The sequence below is a fragment of the Eulemur rufifrons genome, chromosome 16, assembly GCF_041146395.1.
Source record: "Eulemur rufifrons isolate Redbay chromosome 16, OSU_ERuf_1, whole genome shotgun sequence".
NCBI classification, from domain to species: Eukaryota; Metazoa; Chordata; class Mammalia; order Primates; family Lemuridae; genus Eulemur; species Eulemur rufifrons.
This window is the reverse complement of record NC_090998.1, coordinates 7901126-7922057: the sequence shown is the minus strand read 5'-3', so window position 1 is coordinate 7922057 and position 20932 is coordinate 7901126. Positions and strand designations below refer to the sequence as shown.

Genomic DNA, 20932 nt, shown 5'->3' with positions numbered 1-20932 from the left:
TCAGTCCTGTTACTTGTCTGATTTCAAGTGTGAGCAGTGGCTTAAACTTTCTCCAGCGGCTGGTTTAGACTCCTTCAGAGACTGAAAATATCTTCAACCACGTCTGAGTTAGACATACTTTCTGGACATTATATAATAGTTTCTGCATTCTTATTCTTGTCCTCTAATACACTCAGAGGGATTAGCTGTTGCCATCATAATTCTCTAGTCACTTGTACTAACTTATGCTCTTATCTTGCCTGTTTTGTTACTATGCAATAATAAAAAGAATACAAACACTGACATTATATAGCCCTATCATAAAATTAAAAAATTAAAACCAAAATAAAATATGTAGAAGATGATAATTCAAATTTTTCCAAAGAGTTTATTATGTAAAGCAACTGTGTTTCTTAGCCTTACTGTGCAAATACAAATCCTTTGAACTGTTTTTTTTTTTTCCTAAGTTCTTCTGGTGAATTTTTTCTATGATTCTAAATAAAATTCGTATCTCTAGTCCTATGAATTACAATCCAATACTTCTTGTTCCCCTAATTATTTTTTGCTTTCCTCTATATTTTCACCTTTTCTATTTCAAATTTTGAAAATTGTGATGATTATTATTTTTAGTTAATTTATTGGTTGCTTTTGTAATTTTAAATACTAATCTTGGCCATATTTTTTTTTGTTACATCTTGTTAAAAACAGAGTGGTGGTTCCTACACTTCCCTCATGTTTCTTCACTCTTTGACTTCCTACTTCAGCCACATTTTAAATTTCGCCTTGTTAAGGATGTTGACATTCACATTCCATATTGCAGCCATGACCATGTGTCCGTGCTTTGTCTGAAGGTCAACTCTAGTGAGGAAACTTTTACATAACCATGCTTCTTTGGGGCCAGGATATGGGCTAAGCTTCTGCTTCCTTCTCTGTGGGTCCCACGTCTCAATTCCAATTTATTCAGAGGAGACTGCTTCTATCACTCAGATCAGATGGACTCTATTTTCTTAGATTCTACCAATTATTTCAACTCAAACCCTATTATATTTTCATTCCTATTTGGATCCTGGCTTTCTCAGATAGCTTTTAGTTTTTTTTTGATACTGCTAGTTACTTTTCCTTGAGTAATGTGTTCCTGTTCTACCCCTGATCTTCAGTCCTCCAATCACTCTGTTCCACGGCACGCTGCTTTAGTCCGGGTTCCTCAGAGTTCTGCTACTTCTCCACCCTGGGCTCATTACTCTTTAGGCCTGTTCACAGCTGTCATCCAGGGACTTCCTTTCCTGGCTCTTCTGGTTTAGATCTACTGTTTTCTTGTATACTGTTGCTTTCTCTGTGTTGTATTGGGTATAATTCTTTGTTGACAAATTTGAGTGTGCAAAACTTTTCACATGTTTTTAAATAAAAAGAAATCTCATTCTAAGACCCCATTATGCCAACCTGGCAAGAAATCCCATCTCAGTCATTTTGGGGCTCCTTTCTCACCACTGCATTGCATGAGAATCCAGGAAGCTTGTGTGTTGTCCAGAAGATAACACAAAGGGAGAAGGACTCTTAATCTTCAGTGTGTCAGGGTCAGCACTGATTGTCCCATTGTTCAACATGGGTTCTGCTTGGGTCTATCCACTTCTGGGAGCCCTCGGGGTACGAATACAAGTTATAAGGGCTATTGGAATGTGATGACTTTTGTTCACATCTAAGTTTTTGGAAATCTCCCTTCTGTCTCTTTATCTGCCCCTTGCCTAATCACTCCACGTATCTCCATCTTCTGGAAAACAAAGGGGAGAAAAGAATATTGTTTGTTACAAGTAACTTTTCCTTCTTGTATGATAAATCTTCCCTGAGGTGAAGAAACACAAGGCCTGGTGACCTACGCAGGCGCGATTCATGTGCTTTTATTATCAAGTTAGGTTGATAAGTCAAATCTCAATTTTATTTCTTTCCTTGAAGAAGTCTGTAATGTTTTTTCCTCTGAAATAGTTAGGGTACTTTCTTGATGCTTGGTCTTTTAAAATATTTTGAGTTTGTCAATTTTTGTGTTGCTGTGTTGCTTAGTTTAATAAGAAATTTGAGGAGAAAGTCAATACAAATTTAAGCAGTAATTTCAGAAGATCAAGTCACAGGCCAGGCACGGTGGCTCACGCCTATAATCCTAGCACTCTGGGAGGCTGAGACAGGAGGATCGCTTGAGGTCAGGAGTTCAAGACCAGCCTGAGCAAGAATCAGACCCCATCTCTGCTAAAAATAGAAAAAATTAGCCAGGCATGGTGGTGTGCATTTTTGTGTATTAGCCTTTTATAAAGTTATGTTAAAATGAAGAATAAGACAAATACCTTGTAAAATACTGTCTCTGTCTCATTTGAAAGGGACCCTGTTTTTCATCTAATTAGTGAGTCATTTGCTAAGCGTGCAACCTGGAGTATTGTACCACCTATTTCTAAGCCTCTGGCACACGCGGTGGGGATATGGTGGGACAGCAGCTATCCTTCCTCAGGTCATCCCTTCCTCAGGGAGGACTTCCTTCCTCTCTCCGCATCCCTGCCCCAGCCCCAGACTAGCTCACGTCCTCCCATTTTTCTTTATTGTTACCCAGTAATTGTTTCCTTATCAACTGCCTTCACATACATATGTGTTTGTTGAAAATCTGTTTTCCCTAGCACAATGTCAGCACTAGGAGGACAGGCACTTTTTGTTTACTTTGCGCACTGCTTGGAGGAGTCCCTGGCACATAATTGTGGAATCAGTGAAAGGCAACATTCCCTGCCCTATTGCCAGAGCCTACAAAGTGCTTAGCACATGGTAGATACTCACTAAATATTTTGACCAAGTGATTAGTTTTTATCCTCATCTTCTTTCTGGCCCTGGTTTCTTCATCAGGAATTTCCTTGTTCTATTTATTTCCTATACATGTATTTTCAGGGTCTATCATCAGGGTAAACCCCAAAACTCTGAAGGCAAGAGTAGTGTTCTTTGCTAAATTTTGATACAAGATTCAGGGCTAAAATATTCCTTGAACTTCAGAGGAATAATTTACCTGTGGGATATCATGGGATAGTGTTTGACAGAGATTATTAAAATGAAGATGGCAGAAATCAGAAAATCATGATGTGGGAGAGAATTCACAATCCAATAGAAGGGGAACTCAAAATTTTCTCAACTAACAGACTTTGCAATGCATTGCAAAAGTTTGAAAAGCAGATTGTCTTGGATCCTGCACTCTAACAAGCTTCTGAGGCTTATATTCCATGGGTTCATCTCCATTTCTGGGCTTGGTTGCCTCACGTTAGTTTGCTTATTGAAAGGGTTGTCTGACCAACATCTTGATCAATTTAGTAGCCTGACATGACTTACATGTCACTTTTCAAAAGCCTCTGTATTTTGTTTTTGTCTAACTTCAAAGAAATAGTTTTTTGTTTGTTTGTTTGTTTGTTTGTGTTTCATCACAGCACGACAGGAGTCAGCATCATGCAGAGGCTGAGCCCGTGAGAGACCGGAGTCTACATCCCAGCCATTCCAATCTTGCTTTCTCCACGGGAGCGTTCAATGGCTTATTTATCTAGGAAAGCTCTGGCTTGCTTTCACAGTTACAGGAAACAGGGGAAGGTATGCTAACATTTTCTTTTGTGACTTGATTTTCTTCTTCTTTTTTTTTTTTTTTTTTTTTTTTGAGACAGAGTCTCACTCTGTTGCCTGGGCTAGAGTGCTGTGGTGTCAGCCTAGCTCACAGCAACCTCAAACTCCTGGGCTCAAGTGATCCTCCTGCCTCAGCCTCCCGAGTAGCTGGGCTACAGGTGCACGCCACCATGCCTGGCTAATTTTTTCTATTTTTAGCTATATCTTCTATATCAGAGATGGAGTCTGATTCTTGCTCAGGCTGGTCTCGAATTCCTGACCTCAAGCGATCCTCCTGCCTCAGCCTCCCAGAGTGCTAGGATTATAGGCGTGAGCCACCGTGCCTGGCCTGTGACTTGATCTTCTGAAATTACTGCTTAAATTTGTATTGACTTTCTCCTCAAATTTCTTATTAAACTAATAATATCTTCAGAGTTTCAAAAAAATTTTGTGTGTATGAGATAAAATTAGTAATTTTATTAGAAATTGGTGATATTTTTCTTTAATATTTTTGTGAAGAGAGAGAGTCACATTTTGAGACTAAGGATGAATTTACACCCAATCACATCTGTGACTTTATCTTGCATTTGAACCAACAACAAATGCAGTTCAGAGGGAAGTTTTTTTTTTTGAAACAGAATCTCACTCTGTTGCCTGGGCTAGAGTGCTGTGGTGTCAGCCTAGCTCACAGCAACCTCAAACTCCCCGGCTCAAGCGATTCTTCTGAGTCAGCCTCCTGAGTAGCTGGGACTACAGGTATGTGCCACCATGCCCGGCTAATTTTTTCTATATATATTTTTAGTTGTCCAGATAATTTCTTTCTATTTTTAGTAGAGACGGGGTCTCGCTCTTGCTCAGGCTGGTCTCGAACTTCCTGAGCTCAAACGATCCACCCGCCTCGGCCTCCCAGAGTGCTAGAATTACAGGCATGAGCCACCACCATGCCCCGCCCAGAGGGAAGTTTTAATGTACGGTATCACATGGAGCGTTCACAGGAGGGCAACTTCTCCCTTCTTATTTAGCAGTTATGTTCAACTTTTTTTTTCTTTAAATTATAAGGCTTTTCTTTTACATTTTATTTCTCCCATCATTTCAATTTTAAAGTCATTCTAAAAACCACAAAGAGGTTAAGAAAAAGAGGACCATCTTCTAGGTAAACCAACTCTGACATGAGCCATGTGATAGTGTTACGGGATTTTCCAGATTTGATAAAATGCATGCAAAATGCATGTATGTTTAATTTTTTGGAGGCAGAATGATAAAAGCAGTAGTTTTGATAAAATTCACAAAGAGCTTGTCTAAAATTAAGAAGCATTGCATTAGGAGATGTTGACCGCTGATTGCAAAAAGTAGACATGTTGATTCTTTCTGAGAATGACAGGAAATGACACTAATGGCCTGACAGTGAAGAAGAGAAGAATACTATAAAAAGCTGAAAATACAGTAGGGTGGCCTTATTTAATGTAGCGGGAATTGGTTGTAAGGGTACCAGCATCCAGGATAATCACTGATGATCAAACTGAGGATGTAGAAGATTAAAGTTTAAAGGATCTTCATTAATAAAGATAATAGTGTCTTATTTGTGTAATTCTATACAGTTTTATTTATTTATTTTTTTTTATTTTTCTTTGTTTTCACTCGCCCCCCTCTATACAGTTTTAAAGCGTTTTCACATAGACCTGCCTTTTCACAGCAACTTTGTGAAACTAGAAAGCAGGTATCATTTCATAGATGAGGAAATTTTGTTTCATAGAAGTTAAGTGACTTGCTCCATGTCAGGAGTTCTGTTTATGATTCTAGGGACTGTTTAGTGCTTTAAGAAAGCTTTTTATCAAAGGGGGATTAAATTGAAAGCATTTCTGCTTTAGTTCCTGCAAGCTGTTGAACTTCAGTGTTCACAAAAACACTAATATTTAACACTGGTTTTCCTGACAGAGTTGAATAGGTAGACTGTTGCTGGTATCTGAGATAGTTTCCTGGTAGTGACTGTGCTTGAGTATGTGTATATGCTCTGTTATAAAGTTCAGTCTTTTCCTACTTGTATCTCTACTAAACAATTGTGTACATGTGCAAAGTTTATGAGTAGCCGCTAGGAGTTAATTGCCAGGGTTGTTTCTAGCTAACAAAAACAGAAAATTCCAATAAGCATGTCAGGTATTTTCTTGTACATTCCTACTATAGTAGCCAAGACAAGAAATCAACTGTTAGGAGTAAAGCACTATAGCCAAATGTCATAGATTTAGACTCTATTAGGGTTGAAAATACTGATAAGAATAGAAATAATTGAATAACAAGTACCTTAGAAGAGCTATGAAAAAAAATTGACATCATTGGTTAATGGAAAGTAAGAAGAAAAAATTGATATATTTTTATTATATCAATTAAAGGTTGATATAATTTAAATATATTGATATAATTTAACAACTACTAAAGAAATAATATTATAACATAGATATTATTGAGAGCATCTTTATTATCTGTGGGGCTTTACTAACATTGTTATACCTATGTGATCATATGATCAGTGATCATTCAAGTTCAGGGATGACAGAAAGTTCAAGTTGACTTTCAGTTCTTTGATATTCCATAAGCTAAAGCCAAACAATAGATTCTGGCAACATGCCTAAACTGAAGCAGAACTTTTCAGTGCATTTATAGTGGGTATTGTAATGCATATTTTTGTATCTTACAATGTTTGTCATATTATATTGATTTCTTTCCAATATTGCAACCATGAAGTCATCTGTTTGCCCATCAATTGATTTTTGGATGTGAAATTAGACTGATAATTATTTCTATTCTTAAACTTCACTTGTGACACCCAACAATCTATTTTATTTAGTCTGTTCCAAACAGATTTAGGTTAGTTTTTTTGGTAACCTGGCGTCTTTCCCGAAAATATCGTACTTCTAATATCTTACTTGGTTTGTGTTACATGTACTGGCTCCCTCTGCTGGCATCACTCCAAAACCAAATATTTCTTATTTTATCACAATCAGTAAAGTCATGTTGGGGTTTTAACTTCTAGGTATAAGTAAGTCTGTGTTGTTAGATCTTTTGAATAGTATATTTGACTAATTCATCACTTTGCAGCACACTTTGAGGACTCTTTCTACCCAGTTACTGTGCATGTGAACCCTTGGCTTCCCTTTCCACCCGGTTATTAAGTCCCCCAGCTGATGCATATTAGTCTTCCCTGTTGTTGGTATAGATTGACTTTTTCCCAAGGATTATTTGTCTTCTTATTTCTGATATCTATTATTTAATTTTATAAAATAAAACAAAACAAGTAAATACCTATGTTTGGTAATGTATATACTCAATAGAAGAAACTAACACTTACATATATTAATGTACATATTATGATAATACCTTTGCTTGCTAAAATTAATTAAAATAAATAAATTCTATAATATTTATTTATATTTCATTTATATAAATTATTTCCTTTTTAGATCATTGTGAATTCATGGATTCTAACTTTCCAGTTAGTCATCATAATAAAATAAATTATTTTGCACTCAAATTATTTAAACTTGCCCTTGGAGTCCTGTCAAGCTAACCATTTACCTTTCACCTGTGATAAAGGTTGTGTCTCTACCACAGAATCTCATTATTTCCTTTTTCCTTCTTTCCTTCTTTCTTTCTCCCTCCCTCCCTCCCTTCCTCCTTTCTTTCTTTCTTTTTTTCTCTCTTTCTCTCCTTCTTTCTTTCTTTTCTTTCTTTCTTTCATGCTTTAACAAGCCTGCTTTCTATTATTTAGGAAGAACTTGGAATTTGATCAACAACTCTATCACTACTTCTTCAACTCGAAAACAAAAGTTAATAGAGCTTTTGCTCATTATTCATATTGTATTTTTTCAATCTTTTTTTTTTTTTTTTTTTTTTTTTTTGAGACAGAGTCTCACTCTGTTGCCCGGGCTAGAGTGAGTGCGTGGCGTCAGCCTAGCTCACAGCAACCTCAAACTCCTGGGCTCAAGCGATCCTCCTGCCTCAGCCTCCCGAGTAGCTGGGACTACAGGCATGAGCCACCATGCCCGGCTAATTTTTTTGTATATATATATTTTAGTTGTCCATATAATTTCTTTCTATTTTTTAGTAGAGACGGGGTCTCACTCTTGCTCAGGCTGGTCTCGAACTCCTGACCTCGAGCGATCCACCCGCCTCGGCCTCCCAGAGTGCTAGGATTACAGGCGTGAGCCACCGCGCCCGGCCTATTTTTTCAATCTTAACTATATCTTGCACACAGCTTCTCACTCAGCTCAGAGAACTTTCTAGAGCACAATTTCTTTCATGTTTTTGAAATCATGCTTGCTTTCTGGGAACAAAAGGATGTGCGAGATCTTTTCATTTTTGTCTGCTGTAAGCAGGATTTATATATCCTCTAGAAGTCCTAGATCCTTTTAATTAGAATAAATATTGCTTTAGACAAAAATCTAGTTTCTAGGGTTGCATACGAGAGTTTCTGGGTTAAGTGCTACTGCTGCTATGAGAATATGCCCCCTTGTGACAGTGCTAGAAAACGGATGTATTACTGAATTTTTTGTTTTATCTGCTCCCACCCCCATGGCAAAGTACTATTTCATTCAAGATTACTGAATATATACACACACACATAATTAAAATAATATTGTATTTTAAGAAAGAACTCAGGGAAAGGACTGTATTCTGGAAACTAGACTTTAAGAAGGGTCTCTAAGCTGCTGAGTACTTGCCTTAGTCAGTTTGGGCCACTATAACTAAATATTATACAGTGGGTGGCATGAACAACAGACGTTTATTTCTCACATCCTGGAGGCTGGAAGTCTATGATCAGGGTGACAGCATGGTCATGTTCTGGTGGGGGCTCTTTTCCAGGCTTGCAGATGGCCACCTTCTCCTTGTGTCCTCACATGGCAGAGAGAGAAAGAGAGAGAAAGAGAGAGAAAGAGAGAAAGATCTCTGATCTCTTCTTAAAAGGCACTAATCTGGCCGGGCGCCGTGGCTCACGCCTGTAATCCTAGCACTCTGGGAAGCTGAGGCGGGAGGATCGCTTGAGGTCAGGGGTTCGAGACCAGCTTGAGCAAGAGCGAGACCCCCGTCTCTACTAAAAAATAGAAAGAAATTAACCGGACAACTAAAAATATATAGAAAAAATTAGCCGGGCATGGTGGTGCATGCCTGTAGTTCCAGCTACTCGGGAGGCTGAGGCAGAAGGATTGCTTGAGCCCAGGAGTTTGAGGTTGCTGTGAGCTAGGCTGGAGCCACGGTACTCTAGCCCGGGCAACAAAGTGAAACTCTGTCTCAAAAAAAAAAAAAAAAAATTAAAAAAAGGCACTAATCCCATAAGGTCAAAAACCTCATGACCTTATCTAAACCTAATTACCTCCCCAAAATCCCACCTCCAAATACTGTTTCATTGGGGGTTAGGGCTTCCACAAATGAATTTTGGGGGGGACACAAACTTTCACTCCATAACAGTACTGTAAGTGAAGTCAGGGACCCTGATGGTGTCTTTATCACAGAATCTTAGCTTTTCTTTTCCTTTGCTTTGACAAGCCTACTTTCTCTTACTCAGGAAGATCTTGGGGTTTAATCAACAACTTCACTTCTTCCTCAACTCCAAGACAAAAATTTTCAGGTTTTGTGTCTTCACATACAGTGTAGGTACAGTGTGTACACTAAAAGCTTTTGTTGATTGTTCAACATTGTCTTTTGCCATCTTGGACACAACTTCTCATTCAGCTCAAAGACCTTTCTAAGGCAGAGCTTATCTCAAACATATAGTTATATACCTTTGAAAATATAATATTCAAGAAAGAAAGATGAGGGGATGTTTATTAAATTTTCATTGGGCGTAATAATTATTTTTTAGGATATTGCTGAATTTTCTGTCTAAATAACTAAAAGGCAAATTGAGAAATTCCACATGACACAACCAACCTAGTGATTTAAACATACTTATGGAAGTTTCTACTAAATGGGCATTGCTTTCTCAATTTCCTTTTTTTTTTTTTTTTTTTTTTTTTTTTGTTTGCCTCATCTCCCAGAGTGAATCAAGGGAAACCCCAACCTTTGAAAAGTTTTCTCCTTTTGACTTAACTCACTTATTTTGGAACTTTCTAATCTCACTAGAATAGGTAAGATTAGTGTTCACTCTCCAATATTTCTGAATATATTTCTCTATCCACAGAAAATACTCTGGGAAAAAACAAATAAAAGAGGTTCCCGTTTCTCCTGACCACTGAACAACAAGAGAGTAATCACATAATGGGGCTAGAAGAATCTCAAAGTAAAGGTAAGTACTTTCTCTCCTTTCAATTTCAAAGAGGCAGTTGGAATTATGACTGAACTTAAAACTATGAATTGACTGTAGCTTTAAAGATTGTAGATGATGATAATGGGGAGGAGAGGGTGGAAGGAAATGAGGATGAATTTGGCTAAGAGGAAGGACATAGATTCAAACAAGTTGGGTAACAGAACCTTCTTTATAACATGTAGATTGAACCAAGAGAGGAGATAAAGTATATAAAAGAGAAATAAGATGGAAAGAGAGTAATGTGGAAAGATTCTTTTAAAGAAGAGAGAGAGAGAAGGAAAATGTAGAAAACACACTGACTTAGGCTCAAGGTGTATCAGAAGCTCTGACCATTCCATTTTATGTTTAGATTAAGATACACCAGTGGGTTTGTATTGCAAGAACATTAAGTGATATTTTTGAGAAATATATAGAACAAATGCAGAAATACGTAAATTTAAAATTAAAGTTTTGCTTCATCTCATCACCTTACCATGGCAAACTTCAATAGGATCACACTGTACAAAGTTCCTAAAAATATCTTTTTATGTAACAATATGTCTTGGAGATATTTTTGTCAGTACACACTGATATACAGGATTATTTAATTGATGTATAGATTTTCATTATATGGATTCAGCATAATTTAGAATTTCTGTTACTGATAATACAGATGTATTAGATTCCAGTGGTTTTCTTTTTGTTGCTTTTTTCTATTTCCAGAAGTACTGCAATGAATATCCTTTAACATAAATAAATTCAGTTATTGTTGTAGGACAAATACCTATAATTGAAATCGTTGTGACAAGTGTAATGCATTTAAAAATTGATAAATGCTAAAAAATTGATCCTTCTAAAAGGTATTTCTAATTTACAGTCTCAGCAACAGCCTTTATTTTCTCACCCAGAGTGCTTATTTTCCCTCAGCCTGCCAACACTGCCGATTTTTAATTTACCTTTTAAAATCTGATATGGAGAAATTATATGACAGTCTTTAAGTTTATAGTTCCCTGATTGGTCACACTTTTATTTGTTTAATGACCATTTACAATTTCAGCAAATTAAATTTTCAGCAGATTTCCTGCTCAAAGTTTTGCTCAGTTTTCTAAATGATTTTTGAAATTCTTTATACGGTCTGGAAATTATGACAAGACTTTTTCCCCATGTGTGCCTTGTCTTTTAACATTGTTTATGTTATATATAAATTTAATTTTTATATACTCAAATTATCCAATTTTTTATGGCTTTTGTGGTTTTTTTGTCTTGCTTAAAAAAGCCTTTCTTGGCCAGCCGCGTTGGCTCAGCCTGCAATCCTAGCACTCTGGGAGGCCAAGGCGGAGGATCACTTGAGGTCAGGGGTTTGAGACCAGCCTGAGCAAGAGCAAGACCTGTCTCTACTAACAACAAAAAAAATTAGCCAGACAACTAAAAACAGAAAAAAATTAGCTGGACGTGGTGGTGCATGCCTGCAGTCCCAGCTACTCAGGAGGCTGAGGCAGAAGGATTGCTTGAGCCCAGGAGTTTGAGGTTGCTGTGAGCTAGGCTGGGGTTGGGGGGCCACGGCACTCTAGCCAGGGTGACAGAGGGAGACTCTGTGTCAAAAAAAAAAAAAAAAAAAAAAGCCTTTCTTATTCCAAAATTACTAAAAAATTGCTTCCATTTTTCTTATTTATTCATTTATTAGTAAGCTCTAAAATTGACTTATTCAGAGGAAATATTTAAGCTCTTTTCTAGATTTAAAATATTTTGGATGCTCTCACATTTAGCTTGCTCCTTGCTTGGTAGAATTGGCTTCCCTAGCTTGTGGCTGAGAAGAGTTTAACCTCTTTATTTTTCTTTTTATCCTAATAGAAGGAGGTGAGCATTACCAGTGGGTCCTTTGGATTATTGCTATTGTTCTCATCTCACCTCTCAGTATCTGTTTTATTGCAAATTGTTTGGGTAAGTTGTTAGCCAAAGTGGAACTATTCTTGAATTATTTTCCCAAATAACTTTCATAAAAGTTGCCCTAAACCTTTACTATCTTGAGTTTCCCCAACATAATCAATCTATAATGTCTTTGGGGTCTTGGATTTAGAATTCAGAGTTACATACTTTACCTTCTATTTTTTGATAGTGTTGCCTTTATGTCAGGGAATGAAAAATGGAATTTAGACCATTTTCTGTATATGTAAACGTTGATGCGTGTGTTAGTACGTTTTTGCACTGCTATAAAGAAATGCCTGAGGCTGAGTAATTTATAAAGAAAAGAGGTTTATTTGGCTCACAGTTCTGTAGACTATACGAGAAACATGGCTCCGGCACCTGCTTCTGGTGAGGGTTTCAGGGAGCTTCCAATCAAGGTGAAGGCAAACGGGGAGCAGGCATGTCAAGGGGAGCAAGAGAGGGAGGAAGAGGTGCCAGGCTCTTTTAAACAACCATCTCTCATGTGAACTAATAAAGTGAGAACTCACTCATTATCATGGGAGGGCACCAAGCCATTCATGAGGGATTCGCCCCCATGACCCAAACACCTCCTACCAGGCCCCACCTCCAACACTGGGGATCCAATTTCAACATGAGATTTGGAGGGGCCAAACATCCAAACCATATAGATGAGTATAGTAAATTATTTCCCATTTTGGACTAGGATTACAAAGGGCTGCATCTTATGAGTAAAGAGTAAGCAGCAAAAAAGCAACTTTAAATGAACTGGCTTTGAAAAGAAGAACAAGGCTGGAACATTTGTCCTTTCTTCCTTTTTTTTTTCTGAAACCCCTTTGTTGAAGTCTGATTTACACATAAAAAGCTGCACGTTTAACGTGTATATCTCAAGTTTGGGAATAAGTATACACACCCCTGAAACCATCACCACCATCAAAATGATAGGAAGACATTCTTCTTTCGGATATCAGGATCTAAAATAAAGTTATTGTAATTTATGTAATATGGTATAGGTGTAAGACAAATAGACCAAAGGAAAATAATAAGAGAGCTTCGTTACAGACCCTGCATAAAAAAACTCTTTCTGTAAAACAGAAGTGGATATTGCAGAGCTACGAGAAAGGGACAGTTTTGCTCAATAAATGTTGGACAGCCCATCGATAATTTATATTTTAAAAATAAAGTTGGTCTCCTGCATCATGCCATGTACAAAAACCAATCCAAGGTGGATTATTGACCAAAATGTGAAAAATGAATCAATAAAATTTTAAGAAAATAAATGGAGAATATCTTCATGACCTTGAGTCAGAGAATGACAATAAAGAAAACATTGACAAAATATACTACATTAAAATAAGATTTACTGTACAACAAAAGATACCACTACAAGTGAAAGCAGAAAGCCGTAAGAGAAGATATTTGTAATGCATGTAATTAGTAATGGATTAGTGTGCAGAATATATAAAAAAATCTTTCAGATGAATAGGAAAAATGACAATAAAATAGAAAAAGAGGCAAAGTCTTCAATAGGCACAATAGAAAAGAGAAAATGAAATGTCTAATAAAGACATGCTGAAGGTCAAGCTCATTATTAGTTATCAGGGAAGTTTAAATGCAGCTCACAATGAGATGCCACTGCAAACATAACGGGGTGGCCACAATGAAAAAGTCTGGTACTACCAAATATTGATGATGCTGTGGAACACCTGGACCATTAATGAGTTGCCGCTGGTGGGAGATTTGGAAAAGTTTACCAGTATTTACAATATGCCTCCCCTATTACCAGCAGTTTCACTCCTAGATCTATACCCTACAGAAATGCCTGCTTATGTGTTCTAGGATGCGTGGTCAAAAATGCTCAGAGTAGCACAGTTCACAACAGCCAGACACTGGAAACAACTCAGATATCCACCAGAAGTAGATTAGATAAATACGTTTTACTGGATGAAGACAAAAGATCACTTTACAGCAATGCAAATGGATGAATTATAGTTACATGTAACATGAATAAATTCCAGAAACAATGTGGAGCAGAAGATAGAATTAGAAGAGTACATACCAGATGATTACATTATTGAAAGCTCAAAAGCAGGCAAATCTGATCTATGTGATTTTGGGATATGTTATTAAATGGTAAAATTGTGAGGCAAAGCACAGAATAGTTACTTTTAGGGCCACAAAATTACCTTTAAGGGGGAAAAAGAGGATTGCATTTGGGATGTGAAGGCCACCTGGGGTGTTGGCAATGTTCTGTTTCTTGAGCTGGGTAGCGGTTACCTGGAGTGTTCACTTTACAATAATTTGCTAAACTATGCATTTATGTTTTTCACTGTTTTACCTGTGATTATGTTTTAAAATAAAAATATTAAAAAATGTATAAGGCTCATAAAACTTAGCAGAACTATCCTTGTGCTCACCAAAATTCCCCACTCTAACACAAATTTTGATAGAAATATATGTTTAAAGGCATATGCACATAAAAGTTTGCAAAATTACTCCTGTAAAGCACAAAATGGACAATATGATCAGAATATTAATTTTCAACAATTGCTTGCAACCAATTCACCTGGAGCTAGAACAGAAGAACTACATGGGAAGAAAAAAGAATGTGAGGGCTTTAACTATTAGGATAAGAGAAAGGTTAGAGAGATCAGCCCCCATTTTCCTAATTAAGTGATTATATAGGAAAATGAAACTAACTTTTTTCTTCCTTGACAGTGACTCATTACAGCTTTCTACGCTGTAAGAGAGGCACAGGAATGCACAAGTTACCAGAGTACCATACAAAGCTAACGTGCATCAGAGAGACGTCAGAAATGAAAGGTACAGATGACAGAGAGCCTAAGGGAATTTCTCTCTTATTTCCATTTCTACTCAAATTCACAATTTGATTTTTTTCTTTTTTTTCATAGTCTGATTTAAAGAATACCAGTAGTAAGCCAGGAAAGATTAAAATAACATGAGATGAGAATCTGGCACAGTAGTGAACATCAGTAAATTAAGATAGAATTCTTTCTTATGACCATAATTAGTTGAATAACTGGAGAATACAACTTAACAAATTTATGGGCCATTTTTGACATCCAAAACATAACGTTAATTTCATTCCATTACCCCTTGATTTAGACATGTCATAAGAACAGTTTTGTCCTATTAATAGAATATACAGCTTTGCTTTAGATGTCTTTATTTCTTTTATTATTCTGGAATTTGTAAAGTCTCATCTGGGAGAAAAAGAGAATGCTTGAGTTTTAGCAGATTCTTTGCCCCTTCACATAAAATGTTCTGCAAAAAGCTTTGCTATGGAAACACTTTAAATATGAAAGTAAATAGATGTATGGAAATTGAATAATAATAATGTCTTCTAAGAGAATACTTAGTAATTTTCTCATAGTCATTATGTGATTTCCAATACTTACATTTAGAATATATTTAGAAACGTAATTTTCAGGATTTTTTGGAGGGGAGGGGGAAACAGTGATTTTGGTAATCGTGGCATTATTCCCACAAGTATTAATTGGATATTATGTTGTAGAATATTTGTGCAATCTGTTACGGATGAAATAATTTCCGTTTCAATTTTCACCTGAGGGAGCACCTGGAATTGCTGTCCTGTTCTCTGGAGAGCCTTCCAGTCCAACTGCTTTCTTCCTCTTAATGACAACAAGACGTGGGCTGAGAGTGAAAGAAACTGTTCAGGGATGGGGGCTCATCTGGCGACCATCAGCACAGAAGCTGAGCAGGTGTGTCAGGAGGATCACATGTTTCTCTGATGGTTTGAATCTCTGCAGAGAAAGAGGAATTTCTCTGTTCTGTTACTCCCTGTCTCTTTGCTTCACCTGCTCCACTCGGCTGGGAAGCCTTTTCTTCCTCTCCCATTTTTCTTCCTGTGGCCAACTTCTTTTGGCCTTCCCAGATTTAAGGCCTGTGTTGTTTCCTCCAGAAAATTAGCCTGACCACCTTCCCTACTCCACCCTCCCTGTTCTAAGTTGGAGGTATTTCTGCGGTACTTTGTGCACAGTGAGATCACGGCATGTACTCCAGCGCACTAGAATTATCTATTCACCACTCCATCTCTTCCAGTGACGCCTACTTGGTGGAGGGTGGGCCGTGCTTTACTCCTCTTTGCACCTTCCGTGTCCTGTGCAGTGCCAGGCACACTGGTTAGATCTTGATAAATGTTTGGTTAAGAAGTTAACTAGGACTGAAATATTTTCTCAGGATAAAGTATAGGAAAAATAGTTCAAATGTATGGTTCTAATTCTGAATGAAGAAATCTTAAGGTAAATTCAAACCTTTGAAAGCTGAACTTTATTTCCTCATGTAATGTATTTCCATATATGTACCATGACTAAGATTCTACTCTTTTTTTTAATTTCAAAATATTACGGGGGTATAAATGTTTTTGGTTACATGGATTGCTTTTGTAACGTTTGGGTCAGGTCTACAAGAGTGCCCATCACCCAGATAATGTGCACTGTACTTGTTAGGTAGGTTTTTGCCCATCCCCTCCGCCCCCCTCCCCTCTCCTTGATTTCCACTGAATTTCACTTCCCTCTGTGCACATGTGTGCTCATCAGTTAGTTTCATTTTAATAGGGAGTACATGTGGTGTTTGTTTTTCAGAGTCTACTCTTTTTGTGATCAGCGAAGTTTCCTTGTGTAGTCTGTTTTCATGGCTTTACAATCTACAGGTTCACTGACTCTTTGAATAAAATGGGATTTAATGGCTGGGTGCAGTGGCTCATGCCTGTAATCCTAGCACTCTGGGAGGCCGAGGTGGGAGGATCGCTCAAGGTCAGGAGTTTGAGACCAGCCTGAGCAAGAGCGAGACCCCATCTCTACTAAAAATAGAAAGAAATTATCTGGACAACTAAAAATATATATAGAAAAAATTAGCCGAGCATGGTGGCGCATGCCTATAGTCCCAGCTACTTGAGATGCTGAGATAGTAGGATTGCTTGAGCCCAGGAGTTTGAGGTTGCTGTGAGCTATACTGACGCCATGGCACTCTAGCCCAGGTGACATAGTAAGACTCTGTCTCAAAAAAAAAAAAAAAAGTCCAAAAACAATAGATGCTGGCATGGATACAGAGAGAAAGGAACACTTATACACTGTTGGTGGGATTGCAAATTAGTACAAGCTCTATGGAATTAGTATGGAGATTCCACAAAGGACTAAAAGTTGACCTACCATTTGATTCAGCAATCCCACTCCTGGGTATTTATCCAAAGAAAAAGAAGTCATTTTATCAAAAAGACACCTGCACTCAAATGTTTATTGCAGCGCAATTCACAAATGCAGACATGTGGAATCAACCCAAATGCCCATCAATTCTTGAGTAGATTAACAAAATGTGGTATATGTACACCATGGAGAACTACTCAGCCATAAGGAAGAATGATTTAATGCCTTTTGCAGCAATTTGGATGATACTGGAGACCATTATCCTAAGTGAAGAATGGAAAAACAAACACTGTATGTACTCACTATTAAACAGATGAGCACACATGTGCATAGAGTGAAGTAAAACTCACAGAAATCAACAGGGTGGGAGAGGGAAAGAGGCGATGGACGAAAACCTACCTAACGGGTACAGTGAACAATAAATATCTGGGTGACAGGCACTCCTATAGCCATGACTCAGGCATTATAAAAGCAACCCATGTGACCAAAATTATTTGTACCTTGTAATACTTTTAAATAAAAGTAAATAAATAAAATAAAAAAACAGGATCCAACCAAAAAAAGAAAAAGTAGATCTATCTGTTGCCAAAGCTTTTGTGCTTAATCAATAATCTATTCGACTTCTTTCCTTTTTCTCCAACATAACAGCCATCTCTTGATAAGTGAAAATATATTTTTAAAAATTTACATTTTTTTTTTTGCAGAACTTTATTATACAATTTTTGGATAGACAATTTTCGTATTTCCTAGGACTTACAGATGAGAACACTGAAGGTCAGTGGCGCTGGGTGGACCAGACGCCATTTAACATGCACATGGTGTGAGTATACTGAGTGGGACTAAGGGGATTTATAGGTGAAGGTGGGGAGAAGGTAGCAAGAAGAATTCATTTTGGGGTGGAGTACAGCTATGTAAAAAATGTTACCCAGAATAAAACACTATATGTGTTCAGTAACTTCTGTATGCCATGTCCCAGTCACAGAATGAGCCCATGACTTCAGTGACGTTTTCAGTATCCTTATTTGTACAATGTCAGTGAAAGAACAGGTAGCATGATAGTGATGTGAAAAAAATTTTCTTAGATTTACATTTGGATAAACAATGGAAGAGATAAAAACTGCTTTTTAAACAGGGTTATAACTTTGTCATTTTCTTCTCTGAAGCCAGTATTGTTTAGTACAAATATAATGCAAAGGCCGGAAGCGGTGGCTCACGCCAGTAATCCTAGCACTCTGGGAGGCCGAGGCGGGAGGATTGCTTGAGGTCAGGAGTTTGAGACCAGCCTGACCAAGAGCGAGACTCCATCTCTACTAAAAATAGAAAGAAATGATCTTCACAGCTAAAAATATATATAGAAAAAAATTAGCTGGGCATGGTGGCACATGCCTATAGTCCCAGCTACTCGTGAGGCTGAGGCAAAAGAATTGCTTGAACCCAGGAGTTTGAGGTTGCTGTGAGCTAGGCTGGGGCCACAGCACTCTAGCCCGGGCAACAGAGCGAGACTCTGTCTCAAAAAAACAAAAAACAAAAACAAATATAATGCAAAGCCACATGTATAATTCAACATTTTTTAGTAACCACATTAAGAAAATAAAAACACTAGTGAAATATTTAATAATGTATTAATAATTAATAGTATATTTAACCAATATATCCAAATCTTATCATTTTAACATGTACTCAATATAAAATTATTACTGAGATCTTTTAAATCTTTTCTTGTAATAAATATTCGAGATACAGTGTGCACTTAATGGTTAAAACATATCTCACTACAGAGAAGCCACATTCGAGGGCTCAGGAGTCACATGTGGCTAGTGACTGTTGTATTAGACAGAGCAGCTCTAAAATGTACGCTGGGGGCATTTTCTCTGAATTTTCCTCTGATATCTATCTACATCTATATTTATATCAATCTATTTATTTCCTTTCAGGTTCTGGCATAAGGGTGAACCCAACAATCTTAAGGAAGAAAACTGTGTTGCTCTTCTTTATAAAAACGATAAATGGTCCTGGAATGGTATTCCTTGTAACCGTGAGAGATACAGAATTTGTAAGATACCTGCAACAGTACTCAACTAGAAACTTATGAAGTGGTCCTTATAATGGACACAGAAAAGAAGAACCAATTAGAATGTACATGCATCGCTGGAATAAAGAAAGCTGTTCCATGCTGGGTCATAGAACATTTTTAATATTTATTTTTGTTCAATTCATTCAAGATAATGTTTGTGTATGTGTGTCTATGGTGTGTATATGTCTGTCTGTCTCTGTGCATGTGTTAAGATAGCACATTTGTATGGTGCTTTGGTGAAAGGAATCCTCTTTTCTGTGGAAACCAGTTTTTATTATCTTTTGTTTTCTTGATGGTATTTCAAGGTGTTTTTCAATTGGTATGTATTGATTATTTTTTTTAACAGAATGGCTTGAAATTTCTTTGTCATATTTCCTCTGCCTCAGATTCTTAGCTTTTAAAATTCAAAGGTGGGATATTCTAACTGGTCGTAGTACATCATTGTTTAACTCAAATATCACAAACACTTTAAAGATTTTAAACATTTTTATTGTTTGATGCTTCATTTTCAGACTTTTTAATAATATCAGTCATTATAGTGACATTCTATGAGCAACATTTCTCCAGATCAACACTGTATAGGTAGCTCTGAATTATGGTATTGCACATGCACAAAAAAATTAGTCCATATACCTTTTTAAAAAATTTACTTCTTACTCCACCCTAAATATCATCTCAAAGCAGAAATTCTCAAGCTGACTTAATTTCTTTTTGAGTGGCAAAGTCCTTTACAGGCCCCTTTAACCAAACTCCTTCAATTCTTCAGCTGAGGAAATGAAATTCTTGGGTTCTCTTCACATTGCTAGTTCATGGCAGACCAGAACTATAGCCCAGATCTGTGATTCATTAGAGATGAAATATATTCCCTGTGGTATTACAGGACAGTTATTGGGGATGACTTGGCCTCTTGGCTAATAGATAAAATTTCTTTTTTTTTTTTTTTTTTTTTTTTGAGACAGAGTCTCACTCTGTTGCCCGGGCTAGAGTGAGTGCCGTGGCTTCAGCCTAGCTCACAGCAACCTCAAACTCCTGGGCTCAAGCGATCCTCCTGCCTCAGCCTCCCGAGTAGCTGGGACTACAGGCATGCGCCACCATGCCCGGCTAATTTTTTGTATATATATATTTTAGTTGTCCATATAATTTCTTTCTATTTTTAGTAGAGACGGGGTCTCGCTCTTGCTCAGGCTGGTCTCGAACTCCTGACCTCGAGCCATCCACCCGCCTCGGCCTCCCAGAGTGCTAGGATTACAGGCGTGAGCCACCGCGCCCGGCCAAAATTTCTTAATTATTTGAAGTAACATTGTATTAATATCAGCACCTTCATTTTAGTTTGAATCAGAAAGAATCACATTTTCAACTCATTTATATAAATTGTTAACATAAAGCTATAGTTCAAACTAGCAAGGAAGTCATTATTTTGACAATGAGAAATTATGCTTTTCTGATATATGTGGTATTGATTGTGAAGCAGTCATATTCAACTTTACCAAAATATGGTGGTTGTTCTTAAAATTCTCAATTTGCTGATGTTTTTGGATCTAAGCTGAAAAATTTCAAGCAATAGCTTTCAACCTAACTTTTCTACCACTGTTTCTAAAGACAGTATTTACTTTGTAAATTAGTTATTGATTTTCTGGGTTTGGAATAATAATGTTTGATTATGTGTGGTGATGTGTGTGTGTGTGTGTGTGTGTGTGAATTTAAAGCTGATACTTTTAACTGAAGTGGTGCTAAGTAACTTTAATTGTTTGTAAATTTCACTAAATTACATAGCACAAAACCTACAAAACCTGTTGAAGTAACCATGCAAATGCTAATGGGCTTTGTATAGTTAATATTATCCATTTTTAAATTGTATAAAACTGTATATAGATATTCTGC

The 20932-nt window shown here is 37.1% G+C and overlaps 1 protein-coding gene across 1 annotated transcript; it reads left to right on the top strand.

Annotated features, from left to right (window-relative positions):
* The first annotated feature begins 9840 nt into the window (after nucleotides 1–9840).
* Nucleotides 9841–19059, top strand: CLEC4D (C-type lectin domain family 4 member D). The gene is made up of 6 exons (XM_069491513.1): nucleotides 9841–9868; nucleotides 11720–11809; nucleotides 14510–14614; nucleotides 15383–15534; nucleotides 17682–17797; nucleotides 18912–19059. The coding sequence occupies exons 1-6, from the start codon at nucleotides 9841–9843 to the stop codon at nucleotides 19057–19059; spliced, it is 639 nt and encodes a 212-aa protein (XP_069347614.1).
* Nucleotides 19060–20932: the final 1873 nt, after the last annotated feature.